The 18,533-nt window shown below is 39.4% G+C and overlaps 1 protein-coding gene across 2 annotated transcripts in view; it reads left to right on the top strand.

Moving 5' to 3' along the window:
- The window catches only part of CCDC178 (coiled-coil domain containing 178), a 152,921-nt gene that overhangs the window by 14,947 nt on the left and 119,441 nt on the right, over positions 1 to 18,533 (top strand). For both annotated transcript variants that reach the window (XM_072411269.1, XM_072411270.1), the window contains 4 exons: positions 333 to 545; positions 5,176 to 5,396; positions 5,827 to 5,969; positions 8,031 to 8,184. In XM_072411269.1, coding sequence (XP_072267370.1) covers positions 333 to 545; positions 5,176 to 5,396; positions 5,827 to 5,969; positions 8,031 to 8,184 — 731 coding nt within the window. The remainder of the gene's footprint in view (positions 1 to 332; positions 546 to 5,175; positions 5,397 to 5,826; positions 5,970 to 8,030; positions 8,185 to 18,533) is intronic.

The following is an 18,533-nucleotide window of genomic DNA, read 5'->3' on the forward strand; positions in this document are numbered from 1 at the left end:
CTTACTGAATCTTCATCTGCTAAATCAGATCCTGAAATAACCATAAACAGTATTTTGTGATTCCAAATACTGTTTTCCAGGGTATTTCAGCAACAATAAGCTGGTGGCATGGTTCAGCAGTCATTTAATGTTAACTGGGCAAGCGTAATATGATTTTTAGTGCACCAAGAACTGTGTACTTAGTAAACACGGTAACAATTACTAAGTTAGGCTTAGGACAGATTCACACAACTACATTTACTATGTGACTAATTTGCAACATATTGTCACCTCCAACGTTACAGGTACTGTTAAATATTATAGATAACGCACCTAACTGTTCTGTTTCTCAGATTCCTTGGAGCCTGGAGCAGATGTATCTTTAAAGCTTGACACAGAAGCTGTAATTTCAGAGGTAATAAAGTTGATCTGGCGGTTAGAAGCTGACCGTCAAGAAGCAGAAGAGGCTCTGAACCTGGAAAACAAACGAAAGCAAGGTCTACTCAGACAAATTGATGTACTTTCCCTGTGGAAGCTAAATATTCTCCCTGAGGCTGTGCAAAAAGGTACAGTGTTCTATTTTGTCCTGATGGTAACTAGTAATTATGTTTTAAAAATGAAATGCAACTAGTGTAAAGTATCTGAATTTAAGTTTATTTAGGTTTACTGAAATTCCCTGTGCAATGGAGGAATGAGCAGTATTATGGGAGTCGGGCTCTGCTGTAGTCTCCATATGCAAATATAATGACAGGAGGAAGGAAATTAGAGATGACCTCTTTAGTTGGTTGTTGCTCCTTCAATTTCTAATCAACGTTGACCATGGAAGGGAATAACTGAATTGCCAAACTACAGGAAAGCAAATTTAGTCACCAGGCTGGATATGTTGCCTGACAAGGCTTTGTGGAACTCAGGAAGGTCTGAAAAAAATACAGATCCCTTAGCATATAAAACAGATCTCCTATGTATTTTGGTGGTATATTTAACTGAAGTTTTTGGGTTGGGTAAAATGGATGTGAAACTGGGGGTCTCACAGTGATCCCATGCTAAATGTAATATTTATTATGTATGAAGAATTTAAATTGTGTTTAGAACCAGGGTTGGCAAACCGTTTTCGTCAGGGGCCACAATCTAAAAAAAAATTTGCCAGAGGGTCCCAGTCAATTGTAGAGTGAGCGGGGTTATGCCATCATAACGCCCCTGGACGTGACGTCACAATGGCATAACCCCACCCACTCTCCCATCGCAGGCTCTGAGTTTGCGATGGGAGAGTGGGTGGGCTGTCACTGCACACAACCCGCCCACTCTCTCATCGCAAGCTCAGATCCGGGGACGTGTTTCACGGCTTTGGCCCATGTACACCCCCACAGGGGGGTCCTTCTCCCAACCGTGCTTGGGGATGGCACCGGCCAGAGCTGCGGAACACCCAAAGGGCCGGAGAAACATCCACATTAGGCCGTATACGGCCTGCAGTTTGCCCATGTCTGGTTTAGAATGACTTTTAGAATATTACTGTATGCTACTATAGCAGCTTTTCTTTTAACATGAGGGAACCTTATGAAATAACTTTCAGGTATTCAGGGAACCCCTGCTAAAATCACTATATCCACAGCTCACAGTGTATTAGCATGGTGGTTAGTGGGAAGAATGCCGTCTCCTTTAATGGCCAGTGGGTAAAATGTAACCAAAACAGATGGCCAAAAAGATCACCGGTGTCAGTTAAACTACGTTAGTTTACCTAAATGTAGTGCAATATTAGTTTATAGTTTGTTTTGTAAACTATAAACTACATAAAAATCAATCACAAAGGATAAAACCCAAAGTGCGTAAATAAAAATGTGTTCATACACAATTCCAACAGCTTTCCCCTAGGATTTTTTATATGGATTTAATTAACTAAAAATGTTTAGGAATGGATATGAAAGTATAATGGTGTAGGTAGCAAAGCAATATAAAAAAATCATAATTTTTAATTATGTTTGCATAATGTTTAGGACAAAAGTGTGTTTATAAAAATACATTAAAACAAGAAATAGCTTAATGGGATATATACACAGAAAGTAGTTTTTTTTTCTTGGCATACTAATATTTCCCATTCTAAATATTTTGTAACGTTGCATTTAGTATTTATATAGCAGATAGTGAGTAGAACTGGTGATCCAGCTATAGGTGAAGTAGCCGTTTTTAGCTGTGATTTTAAATGAGCTGAAGGCAGTCAAGTCTTTGAAACAGCTAAAGCAATGGCTCATTGGGACACCACAGTACAAAAAGATAGGAGATTTTTGACTAGTTAGAACTTTTATATAGCAATAGCATATTGTTTGGTATTTTATTGCTGTTATGACATTGTTGCCAGGGGTTAGAATGTATACTGACCTTTTCAGATAGGAGCACCAGGCTTGATAATTCCAGAATAATTCTAGAAGGATTGATGTGACTGACAGTATTTTAGCTATCCTATTTATCTATAGTCAGCCTTTAAATTTGTATTTAGGAAAACATCAACATAATACCTTTTTTATTCTACTTTGTATTGAATTTTAATCATTTTATATTGTAAGAAACTTTTAAGTGTCATTTTTGTCATGTACATTTTCTAAAATCAAATAACAAATCATTTCCATTAAAAGACAATGGGCAGTGAATCCTACATTTACTGAAACATTCCCTGTTGGAGAATCAATTTCATTGAGACACCATTGAAAACACATTAAAACACATGGACCTGGAAGATTCTTCACCAAGGAATGTTTCAGTGAATGTCAGATTCACTGCTTTATAAACTCAATTGATATTTTACCAGTGGTAATAATGAAAAGCCGTAGTCTTCTTTGTTAATATATAGAAAATATGGCAATATGCAAAGTCATTTTTTCAGCTTCACATTTTTTTTATTAGGAAGGGATTTGTGTATAGGGGTTGGTTTATAAAAATGGGTAATTTTTTCCATTGTGATCATATTTTGTAAAAATTGTAGGACATCCATGTTAATCAGTTTGTATGTTCCTACTTTTAACGTGTACCTCCGCTACCCCAATATACCACTAGCATTGTCATCAATAGGAAAATACATTGCACGTCTTTAACTTTGTCTGTTTACATCTCCTGGGCAGTTTGTATGTATTTCATTTTTTCATGACACTATTGGGCTCTGCAATATGCTCATTAGGAAGCAGGTTGGATTTCCATGTGTTTGCTCCAGTGAGCTCATTTACTAAATGACACTTATTAATGCTGATTTGCATGCTCCATTTTGCTGTGCTGTACTTATACAAATATAGGGAAATAATGTAAGAAATATTGCTTGAACAAATTACAACATCTTGATAAATTGATTACACCAAGTTAAATGTCTTTTTAAACAGTTTTATCATTTGCACTTTGTTGTCTGTTTAATTTAATTAATAAAAATCCCGTTAGATGACTAAAGAGCTACTTGACATCAGTGCTTGCTATATTTAGACTTTGGTTAGCCAAGTGAAACAAACATGTTTTACCCTATAATAGGACACTGAATGACAGGATAATTAATGCTTTATAATGAAGTAAATAGCACTTTATTTCAAATGACTTTCATTGGTCTATAAATATTTTTGAGGAAATAATATGATTGTATCAGTGTACCCCAACATGTGATTTCACAGACTTGGCTCATTAAATAAATTGCGTGGTCATCTGAATCTTTGTGAGATCCAAAACTGTGTATCAGCCAAACATTTTTGATGCCAAAGAAGGCACTGAAGAAATACAAGTCAAAGGACTCGAGTTAAAAAACAAATCGATTCCTAGAGCTCTCAACTTTATACTAATTCCAAATCTTAAACAACTCAGCTCCTGTATTAAATGTAGACAAACCAAGCATATTCTTTAATTTAAGCTTTTACATTTTCTTCTGTTTTGCCTTTTATCAACTTTCCCATACCCTCTGATGTTTTTTTAATAGATACAATTGTCTCAAAGTATATATTGTGTAGAGATTTACATAAAGACCAAGTCTTTGGACCCACATGGGTCCTTGGTTCTGTACTAAAATGACATAATGAAGTGTAAGTGCTGTTCATTACTACAGGAGTATGGGATCTTGGTAGCACAATGATGACCTGCTCTCTCAGGGCGAGGGCTGAATGAAGCTGGTGGATCAGCAGCAGTTTACTTTATACAAATTATTTGTTTTTACAAAACCTGGAGTTAAGCCAAGAAAAAGAAGTGCATAATTATGTTCTAACTTTGTAGGTCTTACATAAATTCTGCGAATAAATATATTTCACAGATTTCATGGGGGTAACATTATGTGTCCAGTTGAGATGTGTGTTATGTTTAGTAAATTTTTTTAAATAAAGTTGTTAAAGTAAAAGTCAATGCAGCTATAGTATGGATATTGGGGAAGGAACCCTTTTAGAAATGGCATGTACAAATGTTCTAAAGTGCAGTTTAGTCTAGTGGTGGGTTAAAAAAAAAACTGCAAGCATAGAAAAAACAAAGGCATCTATATTGGCACAGCCTATAATCTTGAAAGGTGTTCACTATCTTAAATTAGATGTGAACCCAGTCACCACAATCTAATAACCTTTTTAATTTATGGTAATGTATGTATGGTAAATGTATGGTAAGGTATGTATGGTAATTTTAACCCTAATCCATATAAATCTGCGGCTTTCTTTATAATATTGAGACCTGCCATTAAGAAGATCCTTGTTTAGGCACTCCTAATAAAGGCTGCAATGCTCTGTACGTGTCTCCCTGTTGCTGTCCTGCCTTATCATTACTTAATAAAAGTTGAAGTGCACTACAATGTGCCCCTATCTGTAGTGTAGTAAAGTTGTTTATATCTAGATTTTGAAGCCTTTATTATTTTTAATTTAAAATATACAAACACCAGCATTTATTTAAAAGTAACATTCCTCCATCTGGAATTGCAAGGTTCTTAAAGTCTTTATTAGTCATCAACTTCAAAAAACTTGGTTGCAGTCCCCTTGAATATTTATACTGTGTACACTGTGAGACTGCAACATGACAACATTGTACTACAATTTCTGTGAATGTGAACTTTCTGGCTAATCGAACCATACTGTTTTTTTCACATTTGCCATTTTATTTTAATAGCACCTTTTACAGCTGTAGGGTCAATCTTGAATGCTTTTACAGAGAACACATTTACAGCGATGTTTTAGTAACTAAAGCATTTTTTTTAATAAACAGAGTACGATGCCTGTGTGCAGGATTTTTCTGAACTGCGTTGGCATATTTCACGTAAAAAACAAGAACTTGAAACAGCCCAGGTGAAAGCAGCCAAGACACAAGAAGTTAATACAAGACTACAGGAGGAGATTGCCTTTATTGAGACACACCGTCCTCTGCTGGATGAAAAGCTTAATCATGAAGGTGATGACATGGCCAAGATAAGGCAGGCACAAGAAGAAGTAAGTTTTTTTTGTTTTGTTGAATACACTGTGTACATTTTATGCATGATGCATGAAAATAAACAGCCCAAAAAGCGTATATATATATATTACACACATATATAAATATATATATATATATACACACACACATATATATATATATATATATATAAATATTACAGATTTGGGTATCTGCTTCTGGCCCTTCTATTCACAAAGTTTGATGTCCCTACTTGGGTAAATGGGGACATGCACCAGGGAAGGAAAAAAAAGGAATCTATGATGATATTCAGATGGTGTTTCTTGACACTGGTGGGAAACTAACCTTGGATGCCAGTTCTGCCTCCTCTTTTCCTATAGTTGTTATACATTTATTTTCTCAGATTTTATCAAACACTATCATGTTTTTGCATAATTACCATTATCCTTAACTTGGTTTCTCACAAAGGCAACGCTATTGCTTAATGAAGCAGAGAACAAACTAAAAGCAGCCATATTGAGTTTTGAGAAGGTGACTGCAGAAGCCAATGAAGAGAGGAGTGTCATGGCAGCCAAGCTGGCTGAAGTGAGGAGAACCCTGCAGGTTTGTAGGTATGAGAAAAAAAAGATTGCTTACAGTCTTTTTTATATATATTCTGATTGTCACACTTACCTGTTCCTCACTAAAGCACAGGCATCTCCCCTCTGTGCATGTGGTCAGTTCTCATGCTGGGCGTGCCTCAGTTTCCAAGCTTTATCAAGTCCGTCCATGCCGCTGGCCAATCAGAAAATAGCCTTTTAACCAGCCCTGGCTCCTTAGCTAGCTTACAGACTCCATTTTGTGTTTGTGCAACAAGTCATACTAGTGCCAAACTCCCTAATTATTTGAACTAGTTCCTGTACACCTGCTGCTTAATCCGGTGTTTCCTGTGTCCAACTCATGTGTTTACCCTTTGTTGACCAGTTTGTTGGTTCCCAGCCAGCTTCCATGTGCTGTTCCTGTGTTCCTCTCTGCCTGCGGATATCCCTGCTTCTCCTGTACCTCCTGCTGTTTCCAGTGTCTCCTGTGTTCCCTGTGCCCACACTGGCCTCTGTGTCATTGCTGTCTGTCTCCTGGATCACTGGCTATTGACCCCTGGCGTGTGACCTGACCTCTCCTGTTTGCTGCCTGTCTTCACCCCGGCTTTCCTTGACTATCCTACTGCTTAGCGATTTGGTACCGTGTTTTGCCCACCTTGATATGCCCAAGTACCACAACTTGGCAGTAACCAGTGGCGCAACATCCTCACCATCAGAGGCTCTGGAGAAAACCTGGTTACTTCCTAGACTCTGCGCCTTGGCCCTTCCCAGGGCTCAGACCACCTCCGTGCAAGCCATAGCGCCCCCTAGTAGTCCGTCTCTCCGAGCGTGACACTGATAATTGACGTACATTTGCTCATTGAATATGCTGTGTCCCACAATAAAAAATTGCAAACAGACAGGATTTTTATTTCAGAAAGGACAGGTGATGCTTCTTCTGCAATACAACCTACTTACCTTCATATCTGTTAACAATTCTTTTTTATTTAAAGCTTAGCTCAATATGCAAAGCCAGGTATCCCTGGTTACACTGCACTCATGTGTTAATAAAAATTTAAATCAGGCTGATAAGTTTATTTTGTTGCAAAAGTGAAATCGCCTGTTCCTTCTGCAACAAATAGCCTGCCTGTTCGCATTTTTTATCTAATGTTTAGATACTTTTAAAGGGTAAAATTAAAGTGGTTGGAAAGGTTTATAAAAACCTATTTTTCCATAAAACTCTCAAAGGTTTTTTTTTCAAAGAGGTCACATGACCACATATCCCCTCTATGTACAAAATGCCGGCAGAGGGAGCTAGGGGACCAGGGATGGAAACACCAAGAAGATGTGATGGTACCACTGGAAGTGACTCAATTCTAATGTAAAATTTTTTTACCATATAGGCAAGCAGAAGGCCATTTAAAAATCTGTGACTTTTGGCTAGGTAAGAGCTGGAGTTCACTACTTAACATCACACTGCTCAAACTTCCAATGTCTTGGCATCATCTTGCATACATTATTACAGATATAAGTAATGCAGGGTGAATACCACCACCAAAATAAACACATAAACTGCAAGAAATGCTTTTAAACACCCAATTCATTTTAATTAATAGAAGTGTCTGTAAGTGGTTTTAGATATTTTTACACGTGTTTGGGTGTTCGCAAGCTTTTATAGGCATTTAACACTGTTTAAACACTGCAGGGTTCATTCTGTTTGCACCTTAATAAGTAAACACCTAAAAACATTCTGGTGTGAACTGGCCTATTGGAATCAATAGGAACTTCAAACACGGATGTTTAAATTCTACATTTTCTGTAGCCTGACAAATTATTTTTTTAAATTATAAATATTATTATTAACACTATTTTTGAGAGCTGTTTCTTGCCCATCCTTAGCTAACATAAACTATTTTTTTCATAAAAGCTGGCATATATTAAATTTGTCTGGAATCATTTATTTTCTACAAACTTCCCTTTTGCTTCTATTTCCAAAATTACAGAATAATGGAGAAAGACGGACATGGGTACAGGTTCTATAGTCAGGTTCTGAATATATATGCAGCAGATTTCCCTAAGTTGAACTTTCCATGTGTTTTTCCTCTTCATGTACAGGGATAATTTGAGCCACTCAGAGACTATATGGGCAAAGTGTACTTCAGACCTAATGGACACCGAAAGGAAGATTGAAGAGGGTAAAAAGCTCTATAGTGAATTAATAACTGAAAAACAGCAGCTTACAGAGAGCGAGATTTCCTGGAGACAACAAGTAAGTACTTTAATAAGTTATATCAGTAACTCTGCCACTGACTGTGTGTACCGTTTATATTTTGTTGTTTTATTGTAATAATGTATTTGGCAGATTCTGTTCTCCAATGAAAACAAACAAATAAGAACAACCCTTAACCCCCTAACCGCTAAGCCCGTAATTTCTCGCACTAAATATTTTTGCTCTTTTGGATAACCCCGTAATTTTTCGCCTACACTAAAATCCCCACTTACCTGATCCCGCTGTGCTAATCCAGCGTCGGTTCCGTGTTCCAGCGTCGGGTCCATGTTCCAGCGTCGATTGTGTGTTTCAAACATTTTTTATATTCATGATATCTACTAGAACCCTATTCGGACATATTTCTGTAAGTTACAGGTCTACAATTTAAACAAAAAAATTTCATGAAAACCTGTGACGCTTTTGGAACAGAAATCTAGAAATCAGTGTAACGCTCAGGTGGTTAAATAAATCACCATTTCAGACTATTTACTTGCTTTTTCTTTCTAATATTTTCCAAATCCCAAATTTTTCCCTTTAAAAGTCTTTATTTTTTTGTGGGTATGAGTAGTTTAAGGCATCCTTGTTGCCAAGGGTTAACAGATGTGACAAATGCTTACATCTACAAACTGCTGGATCACACAGGTTCTCCTATGATAGTCTGTCTTCTCCAGTCTTGGAGAGTTATAATAAATTAGGCTCAGTATATGTGGTCACATATTGCTCAAATATAGCACACTGCTAACTTTGTCGAGAAGCTGTTCCAGATTGATGAGATGCAGATAGTGCAGGATTGAATGTGCATAGAAAATGGCCAAAATAGTTTGGAAGTGATCCTCAATATTGAGAGTTGTAAAACATTGAAAAATAAACTATGGTTAGACCACATCTACAATATGCAGTCCAGTTTTGGGCACCAGTTAATTAATACAAAGGATATTATGGAATTGAAGAGAGTGCAGAGAAGGGCAACTAAAAGGAATAAAAGGAATGGAGGTACTCAGCTATGAGTAGAGATTAGCTGAACTGAATCTATTCTACCTTGAGAATAGACGTTTATGATATGATTACCCTGTATAAATAAATAAATGGTCAATTTAGAGAACTTTCTTCCCAATTATTTACTTAAAGATCCTTAAAAAGGACAAGAGGGCACAGTCGCATTGATCATAAAACAGTCAATTTGTTTGGTACAGCTGATTGAGGATTGTCTAGTTATGGTTACTTTTATGATTAATTCCTTGTATAATTATTGAAAAATGTATTGTACTTTATTATAAAGTAGCATTAATTGTCTCTGTCCATCCCCTGAAGAAGCCTACCGGCGAAATTGAGACGATTGCCATCCTAATTCTTCAGTACATATATTTAGGCGACTTATGTCTAGCACTAAAGGCATTTACCCTCGTCGGTTTGTAGGGGAAAGCCTTTTTTACCATATGTACTCACTACTGAATTGTGCTTATTGTATAGTCACCTACTTATTGGCATTCTTTCTGCTATTCCAAATATAAATTTGGTTTTTGCCAGCATAAACTTAGTCTTTTTTCTTCCTTTCCATCTATGTATGTTTAATTAACTCTGTGGCAGGCAAACCTTAATGTTTCTATAAAGGGTGTTACACCAATTGTGTATGCAGTTTCACATGATTTATTTTAAGCTTAACCCCCCTAGCGGTAGTCCCGAGTGTGACTCGGGGTGGATTCCACTTGCAAAAAGCAGTAATCCCGAGTCACACTCGGGGTAAAAAAAAAAAAGCCATCCTTACCTGCGCCCCGCAATCCAGTGGCGATCTAATGATCCCGCTCTGATGCCAGGACATTTCTGAATTATGGGGGGTGACCAGGAGGGAAATTTAAAAGCAGATTACCGAGTAATCTGCTTTTAAATACCACCTGGGTTCCCGGCCACGCCACTGCTCGCATCATCAGTTAGATGCGAAGCACAATGCAGGACTTCTTCATTGTGCATTACATCTAACTGCTGATGCGAGCAGCAATAGTAAATTCTGGGGGTGGTGCCAGCGGGAAATCACCGCTGGCACCACCCCTGGAATTTACTATTGCTGCTTGCATCACCCGGAAGATTCGATGCACAATGCAGAAGTCCTGCATTGTGCTTCGCATCTCCCTGTAGATGTGAGCAGCAGCAGCTTTGGTGGATGCAGTGACGAGCCAGGGTGCGCCATCGCCACTCACATCACCTGGAAGATGTGACATCTTCCTGGTGATGTAAGTTGTGATGTATTCGGGGGGTGTGGCTGGGCGGGAAATTTAAAAGCAGATTACAATGTAATCTGTTTTTAAATGTTTTTTACAGTAAAAAAACACTACACATTATATAATATAAATAAAAGTACATATTTTAGTGCACCAAACATCATTGCCCAGTGCCCTGATTTACATTTTGCCCACTATTATCCCTGACCTTGATCTGACCTGTTGAAATTTTTTGATAACTTTTTTTTTTAATTAAATTTTTTTTAGATAAATTACATTGTTGTGGTCTATTTTTTCATTATTTTTTAAAATTACTATTTATAATTATTTATTAAATTATAATTTATGATTTTTTGTTTCAATCAGTTTTATTAAGTTTTCAGAAAAAAAAAAAAAAAGTATCAAATATATAACACATACATCAAAACAAGCATAACATTGTAGGCTTCGAATTAACAGACAGATAATAATACCAGGGAGCTGCGCATGCCCAAAAAATATGACAAAAAAGGAAAACATAGCAGGTCTAAAGAATTATATAACACATGTTAGACCTGTACAACAACAGCTACATATCTGCTGGCGGAAGCATATAGCACAGGGTGTAAACCAAAACTCTTAAGCAACAAATAAAATAAAAACAAAGACAGACATATATAACAAATCAGCCCAGGGGAGAAGGGGGAGTCTTAATAGTATTATCCCTGGCTTCCCTTCCATAAATAAACCCAGTTTGATCCTTATGGATCAATGATGGCATGTGTGGGGACAACCTATTGGCAATCAATTTGGAAAAAATTTTTGCATCCACATTAATCAATGATATAGGTCTATAATTAGAGCAAACCGTATGGTCTTTGCCAGGCTTGGGGAGAACTGTAATATGTGCTTCCAAACTTTGGGAAGGGAACGGCGTATCAGCAGAAACGGAAGAAAACACTTTGGTCATAAAGGGGACAAGATTAGAAGCGTGGAGCTTATAGAATCGTGGAGTAAATCTATCTGGACCCTGGCTTTTTCCGGTCGGGGTGGCCTGCAGGGCAGCAGATACCTCCTCCTCCGTAAACGGAGATTCCAATTTAGAAATCACCTCAGAATTTAAAGGTGGAAAAGCTGTTTTATTTAAATATTCCTGTAAAGAGGAAGGGGTGGCTGGAGTAGGGTGTAGTTGATAGAGCTCTGCATAATATTCAAAAAAGGTTTGCAGGATCTCCTTGGGGATAGATGTCAGCCTGCCGTCAGAAGTGTGTATGGATGGGATATATGTGGTGGACGTGCGTGGGTGAAGACCCCTTGCCAGCAGTCTGCCACATTTATCCCCATATTGATAAATCAATTTACGGAAACTATCCCTGTGGCGTTGGTGAGCCAAGTCGTATAGTTTCAAGAGATGGGTTCTAGCAGCAGTCAATTCTAAAAAAACTGCAGGGGCCATGTTTTGTTTATGCAGGCGTTCCAGAGAACGGATTTTATCGGATGTGCAAGCTATATCCTGTGCTCTAATCTTTTTAAGCCTAGAGCCTTGTTGTATTAGAACCCCTCGAACTACCTCCTTCATAGCCTCCCATTGCATAGGAAGGGGAGTGGTGTCCAAGGCGTGATCTCCAATAAAATTGGTTATCGCATCAAGAACCACCTTTGCACAGAGAGAGTCTTTGAACAAAGAATCATTACATCTCCATGTCCATGCTCTAGGGCCCAGATGGGGAATCTGAAATGAGAGGGACACTGAAGAGTGGTCGGACCAGGGGCAGGACTCTATAGAAGCATTAGGACACCAATCTAGTATGGAATGGCTCACCAGGACATAGTCAATGTGGGAATACATATTGTGCGGGTGGGAAAAAAAGGTATAATCTTTGGTGGTGGGGTGCAAGATGCGCCACATATCCATTATTCTAAAATCATGCAATTTAGAACGAAGGGAGTTCAATTTGGAATATGAGATCGTGGTTTTCCCAGATGAGGTATCTATGCGGGGATCCAAAACACAATTAAAATCCCCACCCACAATAATAAATCCCTCGGCAAACCCTTTCAGTAACTCCAAATATTGAGAAAGGGCTGCTGTGGGTTGGTGATTGGGAGCATAAAAAGAAGCCAATGTAAATTTCTTATCCCAGAGGGAAATTTTTAAAAACAGATACCTGCCCTGAGAATCAGAGCGAGAGTCCAGAATCTGTACTGGTAGCGATTTATGAAAAGCTATAGAAACTCCCTTAGTTCTAGACTCAGGATTGGAACTATGGTACCACAAGGGGTAATATCGATTGCGGAGAGAGGGAAGTCTAGTGGAGTGAAAGTGGGTCTCCTGGAGGAGTCACCCGACTTCACCCGAGCTTTGTGTTGGGCATATAACAATTGAGAGCGTTTGTTCGGGCTATTAAGACCCTTCGCATTAAGGGTACGAATTTTCAAAACATTTGCTGGGGTATGTACCGAGGACATTAGGGGAAGGGGGGCACGGGAGGGGGCACCAGACGGGCGAGGCGGGCTAAAACCTCGACCGTGGGGTGAAAAATCTAAAGCGGGACCCTAAAGGTCCCAAGTCGCTGCCCAAGAGGGCAGCAGGCCTATGTGGGGAAGTGTTTGCAAGCGGCGGGGGAGGCAAGCAAACTTATCAGAAACAAACATACGAGTCCCACCCGGGGGAACCCGCAAAACCATAGCACTAAACAGTCCCAAAATTAAGACACCTAAGGCGTAGGGCACATATCAAAAGACAGCAACATAAAATAAACATTACACTGAATTCCTGCCAAGATAGACCAAGGGAACCAGGATATAACATCCCAGGGCTCATAATAGAGCCCTCCGGGGATGCGAGAACAGTATAGTCCGCGCATCCCCCGGCGGGCCCTAAACAAAATTAACAAGTCAAGCACAGGATCTAAAGGACACTCAAGAAGAGCAGGTCAGCTAACAGTATAAACATCGGCATAAACGCTAGATACATAACGCTCAGCATAGCTACCAGAACATGGAAAGTCCCACCGTTAGGGAAGAACTACTTGCACAGAGTCAAATGCAATGCAACAAGGCTCGGCAACACGGGAACATATAATTCCATGGAAAGTCATACTTATCTCCCGACCGGGCACGGTAGGTGATGATAGTAGTAATCCAGTGATGTCTTGTATCCAACAAGGATTTCGGCGATGCCGGTTCAGTTAACTAGGTCGTGGGAGGAGGAGTGGAAGAAGCATAACCCGCTGAGGTGCTTGGAGGATTATCAGACGGATGTCGTGAGGTAGCGTGCGATGGCGTTGGTTTGCTAATGAGGAGTGAGGTCGCAGTAGGCCATTCAGGTAATATGATGTCGGGAAGACGCAGATTCTGCACAATATGAGGCAAGTCAGAAGGGTCACGAAAAACAAGGGTTCTGCCTCCAGATCTGATGATGAGATGGAAGGGAAATCCCCATCTATATGGAATGTTCCGTTCACGAAGAACCGTCAAAAGCGGTTTAAGAGCCCTGCGAAGATCCAAGGTATGTTTAGAGAGATCAGGCAGCAATTGTATCTGAGCCCCGGCATATTCAATAGTCGGAGATTCTCTGGCTTTTTTCATGATATCTTCCTTGGTTCTGTAAAAGTGAATCCGACAGATAACATCTCTAGGGCGTTGCGGATCTACGCTGCGCCGGCCCAGTGTCCTATGTATCCGATCTATCTCTATATCGACATCAGATGGGATAGCAAGGAGCTTAGCGAATATGGAATAGGCAGCTACAGGCAATTCTGAATTCGGTATGGTTTCAGGTAAGCCTCGTATACGGATGTTATTCTGCCTGTTGCGGTTTTCAGCGTCATCATGCAGTAGATACAACATATTAATCTGCATCTCATGGCGGTCTAAAATAGCCGCATGGGAAACTACTTGTGAAGAAAGATCATCGCATTGGGTCTGTAGAGCTGTGGTGGCATTAGTAACTTGTTGAACGGACTCACGTATGGCGTGGAACTCCGTCTTGCAGCTTGCTTCCAGGCGCCCTATACTGTGTTGGACATCTTTCTTGGTGGGCAAGGCACGTAGGTGGGCTTTCCAATCCTATTCCTCTTCAGAATCATTACTAGCCGGGCTATGGCTTAAGGAGGCCTCTAAAGAGGGCATCATGCAGGGGCTAGTAATGGGAGAGTCAGGATGTATCTCTTGTAAAAAGGTAGAGGAGGCCTCTGGACCAGGTTCAGGTGCATCTTGCTGCAATCCGGGCTTTTGGAGGGAGCACCGCGCCGACGGTGCCTGCTTCTTGGATGCCGGCAAAAATCTAGCCCCTGGCTTTGCGTCCTTGTTGCGGTCCCCGTGGCCTCCCGCGGGGAAGAAGCCTGGGAAGCCTTCGGTGGAGGGATCTCCCCCTCCGGGGCGTCCCTTCTGTGCCCCTCTTCACTTTTGGCCCCATAAGAGCAGAAAGAAAGGCGCCGGAGCGCTTACACATGCAGAAAACCCCCGGGCGGGATACGGAGCTAGGAGACCAGCGTCCTACTCTGCCGCCATCAAGCCACGCCCCCATAATTTATGATTTTAATATAATAAATAAATATAATTATCATACCTGGGAGTTAATCCTAAGAATTACAGGCCCTCAATATAAACAAAAATTTCTATGCAAAAAAAACTGACAGAATTCGAATACTAGGGGGGTTAAGAGAGCATACATGCAGTATTCAGCTAAAGCCCTCTTGTGATATTATACATAGAAATATAAACCCTGTTAAGTTTATTAAGCATGTTCCTTTATGTTTAATAATAGCTCCATGGCTCTGTATTATTTGGGCCACTTACAGAGATCCCAGAGCATACTTTATCATGATTATACCCTTTACATTTGGGACTAAAAAAAAAAAAAACTGTGTGTATCCAGTATACACTTTGTCTAAGGTCCCGTTTGTTGCCGTGATATTGTCTAAGTGTGAAATGTTTCATGTAAATTCAGCCCTGCAGTCTGTTGTGAAAGTGGGAATCAGAATGACTGCAGACTACTAATTTAAGTGCATAGCTCAACGGAATTAACTTCCTTTCAAGCATTAAATTTGAGTTTTGGATTGATAATTTCATATTAGCTGTAAATAAATATAAATTCTGTTCTGCATTTCTACAGACTTGTTGAAATAACATTAACTTTGTAAAGGAAAAGACCCATGGTTAATTTAGTTTGTCCTCCCATCATATGGTGGATAGTGTTCTAGTTGAAGAACATTTATATTAATGCAGTTTTAAGGGTTTATGGCAAAGTACCAAAAAGTTCTTGTTTGACTTTTCCAGTCATCCTTAGTTTATGTTTAAAAAAACTCATATGGAAATGTAAACATGGAAGAATAATTCCTAGTTAAAGTTAAAATTGCTAATCATGGTAGGAGAAATGTGTTCTCTGATATACTAATAACCTAAATCTGTCATCTTCTCACATCATCTCTTAACACTTTCATTTCCAAAACTTTTTGCTGTACTGCACAAGATTCTTGGTATATATTTACTACATTATCAATTTTGACTACAGTGCAGAATTTTAGAAGTAATTTTTCGAAACAGTTGTAGAATCTTAATTAGTATTTATATGGACACAAGATAACATGTGAGCTACCTTCTCTTTCACCTTGTAAAATCTTGAAGTTCCAGCCTTACCTTCGGTCTTTCACAGTTGTAAAGGCTTCCTTCCTGTAATCCTTCAGTTCCAACTGTAAATTACAGGAAATCAGTTAGAAGAGTTCCCCTCCTACTCCGTTGCTCCCATAACAGATTCACTGATTTAGAATTCATTAGTTGGATTTTCTATCATTTTTTTCTCAGTGACAATGAAAGACAATGCTTGTATTTATATAGTGCCAACATCCTATATACTAAACAAGGGATGTAATTATGCACGGACCCAACATGCGCGCGCACACCACAACCGCCACGCCTAAGCGCGCATGCCACCGCCACTGAAACAGTTGTCATTGTGACATGTAAACGTGCCAAAACAAAACAGCAGGTGACAGTTTCAGTCAGTGTGCTCTACTCCACTCCCCAGTGCCATTGTCGTTACAAATATATTTATTTAATTAAGTGAAAACTTTCCCAGGACGCTCCACCCTCCATGATTGCAAGTCATTGCCATTCTTGGATTTACGTTTTTTTTGAGAATCGGGGGTTTACTAGTATTACATAGTGTTTTACAAAATCCATAGCCTTGTCACTAACTGTCTCTCAGAGGGGTTCACAATTTAATATACCAACATCAGTCATAAGTCATCAATTGTCTGACATTTTATGGGGAAGAGCAAAACACCTCCAGTATGTTTTTAGGATGTGGGTAGAAACCAGAGTGCCCAGAAGAAACCCGCACAATCATGGGGAGAACATGTTGCCTTTGTCAAAGTCACTCAGATCAATTATGCTTGCCCATTTGTATTGCTTCCAACACATCATCTTCTAGAAGTGAATCTTTACTTTATAAAGATACTTTACTTATTCAACTATTTGCTGATGTATGGGAGTCCCATTAAAAATTACATTGAAAATAATTGTTCTAGAGAGATAAATTGCCTTAATCGCTCATGATTTTAAAATAGGTTTTAAATCCTGTTTATTGTGGGCCATCATGTGCGTGGATATATTAATATCCAGTGGCCTTGATGCCTGAACTCATCTAGCCAAAAATACAATAATGTTTAATCTGTATGGTTTGCTTCTAGTATAATATGCATGTTAAAAGTCAAAATAATGCTGCTTTTCTTTTGTTTATACAAGTTGCACTGTCACACTTACCTCTTCCTCGCTAAAGTGCAGGTGCCTCTCTCCTGTGCATGCAGGCAGTATTGACCCTGGGCGTGCTTGCTCTCCCTGGCTATTGAACTTGCTGAGACACAGCACTGCATTTGTACAATGTGTCTTTAATAGTGCCAAGCCCTCTAGCTCTGCTGAGCATTTCCTCTATACCTGCTGTTTAATTCAGTGCTGTCCCTTTCCAGCTCCTGTGCTAACCCCTTATTGCCCAGTCTGGTGTTTCCCTGCCTGTTCCCTTGTGCTGTTCCGCTAATCCCTTGTGTCTGCAGTAATCCCTGTGTCTCCCTTGTCACCTGTGCTACCTGTCACTTCCTGTGTTTGCAGTGGGCCTGTGTCACTGGTGTCCAATTCCTGTATTTATAGTTCTTGACCCCTGGCTTGTCCCTGACCTTTCTTGCTTGCTGCCTGCCTCGACCCTGGCCTTCCTTGACAATTCTCTTGTCTTGTGATTTGTTACCGTGCATCATGCTGCCTACCTTGGTGTGCCCAAGGACCACAACCTGGCAGTAACCAGCCGCTCAACATCCTCACCACTAGAGGCTCTGTAGAAGACCTGGGTACTGCTTAGACTCTGAGCCTTGTCCCCTCTCATGGCTCACACCACTCCTGTACAAGACGCAGCGCCCCCTAGAGGCCACGTCTCCCCATGCCTGACATGCACAATGAAATGTGCACCTGAAGAGTTTGTATATGAAAAAATAATATTATAGTAATAATGGGGCTGCTTGCTTGAGTGGTAAAATGCATATGTAGCATGTTAAAAAAAAAGAAAAGAAAAAACTGCCTCTGATTTAGGGAATATGGACACATATGTACATGTATTGGAAATCTATTGGTATTGGAAAAACTATTTAATGGCACCAGGGTATGAAATCTTCTTTTACGATTAGTCCTTCAACTTGTTCTCATATAGCCCCTACGTGTAAAGTTCACTAAGGCTTCTTTCAAGTAAGGGTTTTTGTTTGTTGGACCGATGTGGTTTATTCCTAAATATTATCCATTAATTTTAATAGCTAACAACAGTATAAACAAAACATTGCAGAAAATAATATTCTTGTTTACGGCACCTCATGACTTAAGCAGTGTACATTTAGACACTAGAGTTAGTTTTTTGTAGAGTACAATACTTGTTAGAACTTTCACTTATGTAGACTGTTGTGTAGTCTGTCTGCAATATACATAGTGAGTAAGCATACGATTTACTTGTTCCCACATGATTTATACATTGGAGTACATACATAACCTTTTGTAAATTAAGCCCATTAAACCAGACCTGTTTAGTAAAATAATATTGCATAAATTACACAGACTCTATTCTCCTGAAGGTCAACCTTGCTTTGATTTCAAATATTACTAGCTAGTCTTAGG

This window comes from Pyxicephalus adspersus, chromosome 5 (assembly GCF_032062135.1).
Source record: "Pyxicephalus adspersus chromosome 5, UCB_Pads_2.0, whole genome shotgun sequence".
NCBI classification, from domain to species: Eukaryota; Metazoa; Chordata; class Amphibia; order Anura; family Pyxicephalidae; genus Pyxicephalus; species Pyxicephalus adspersus.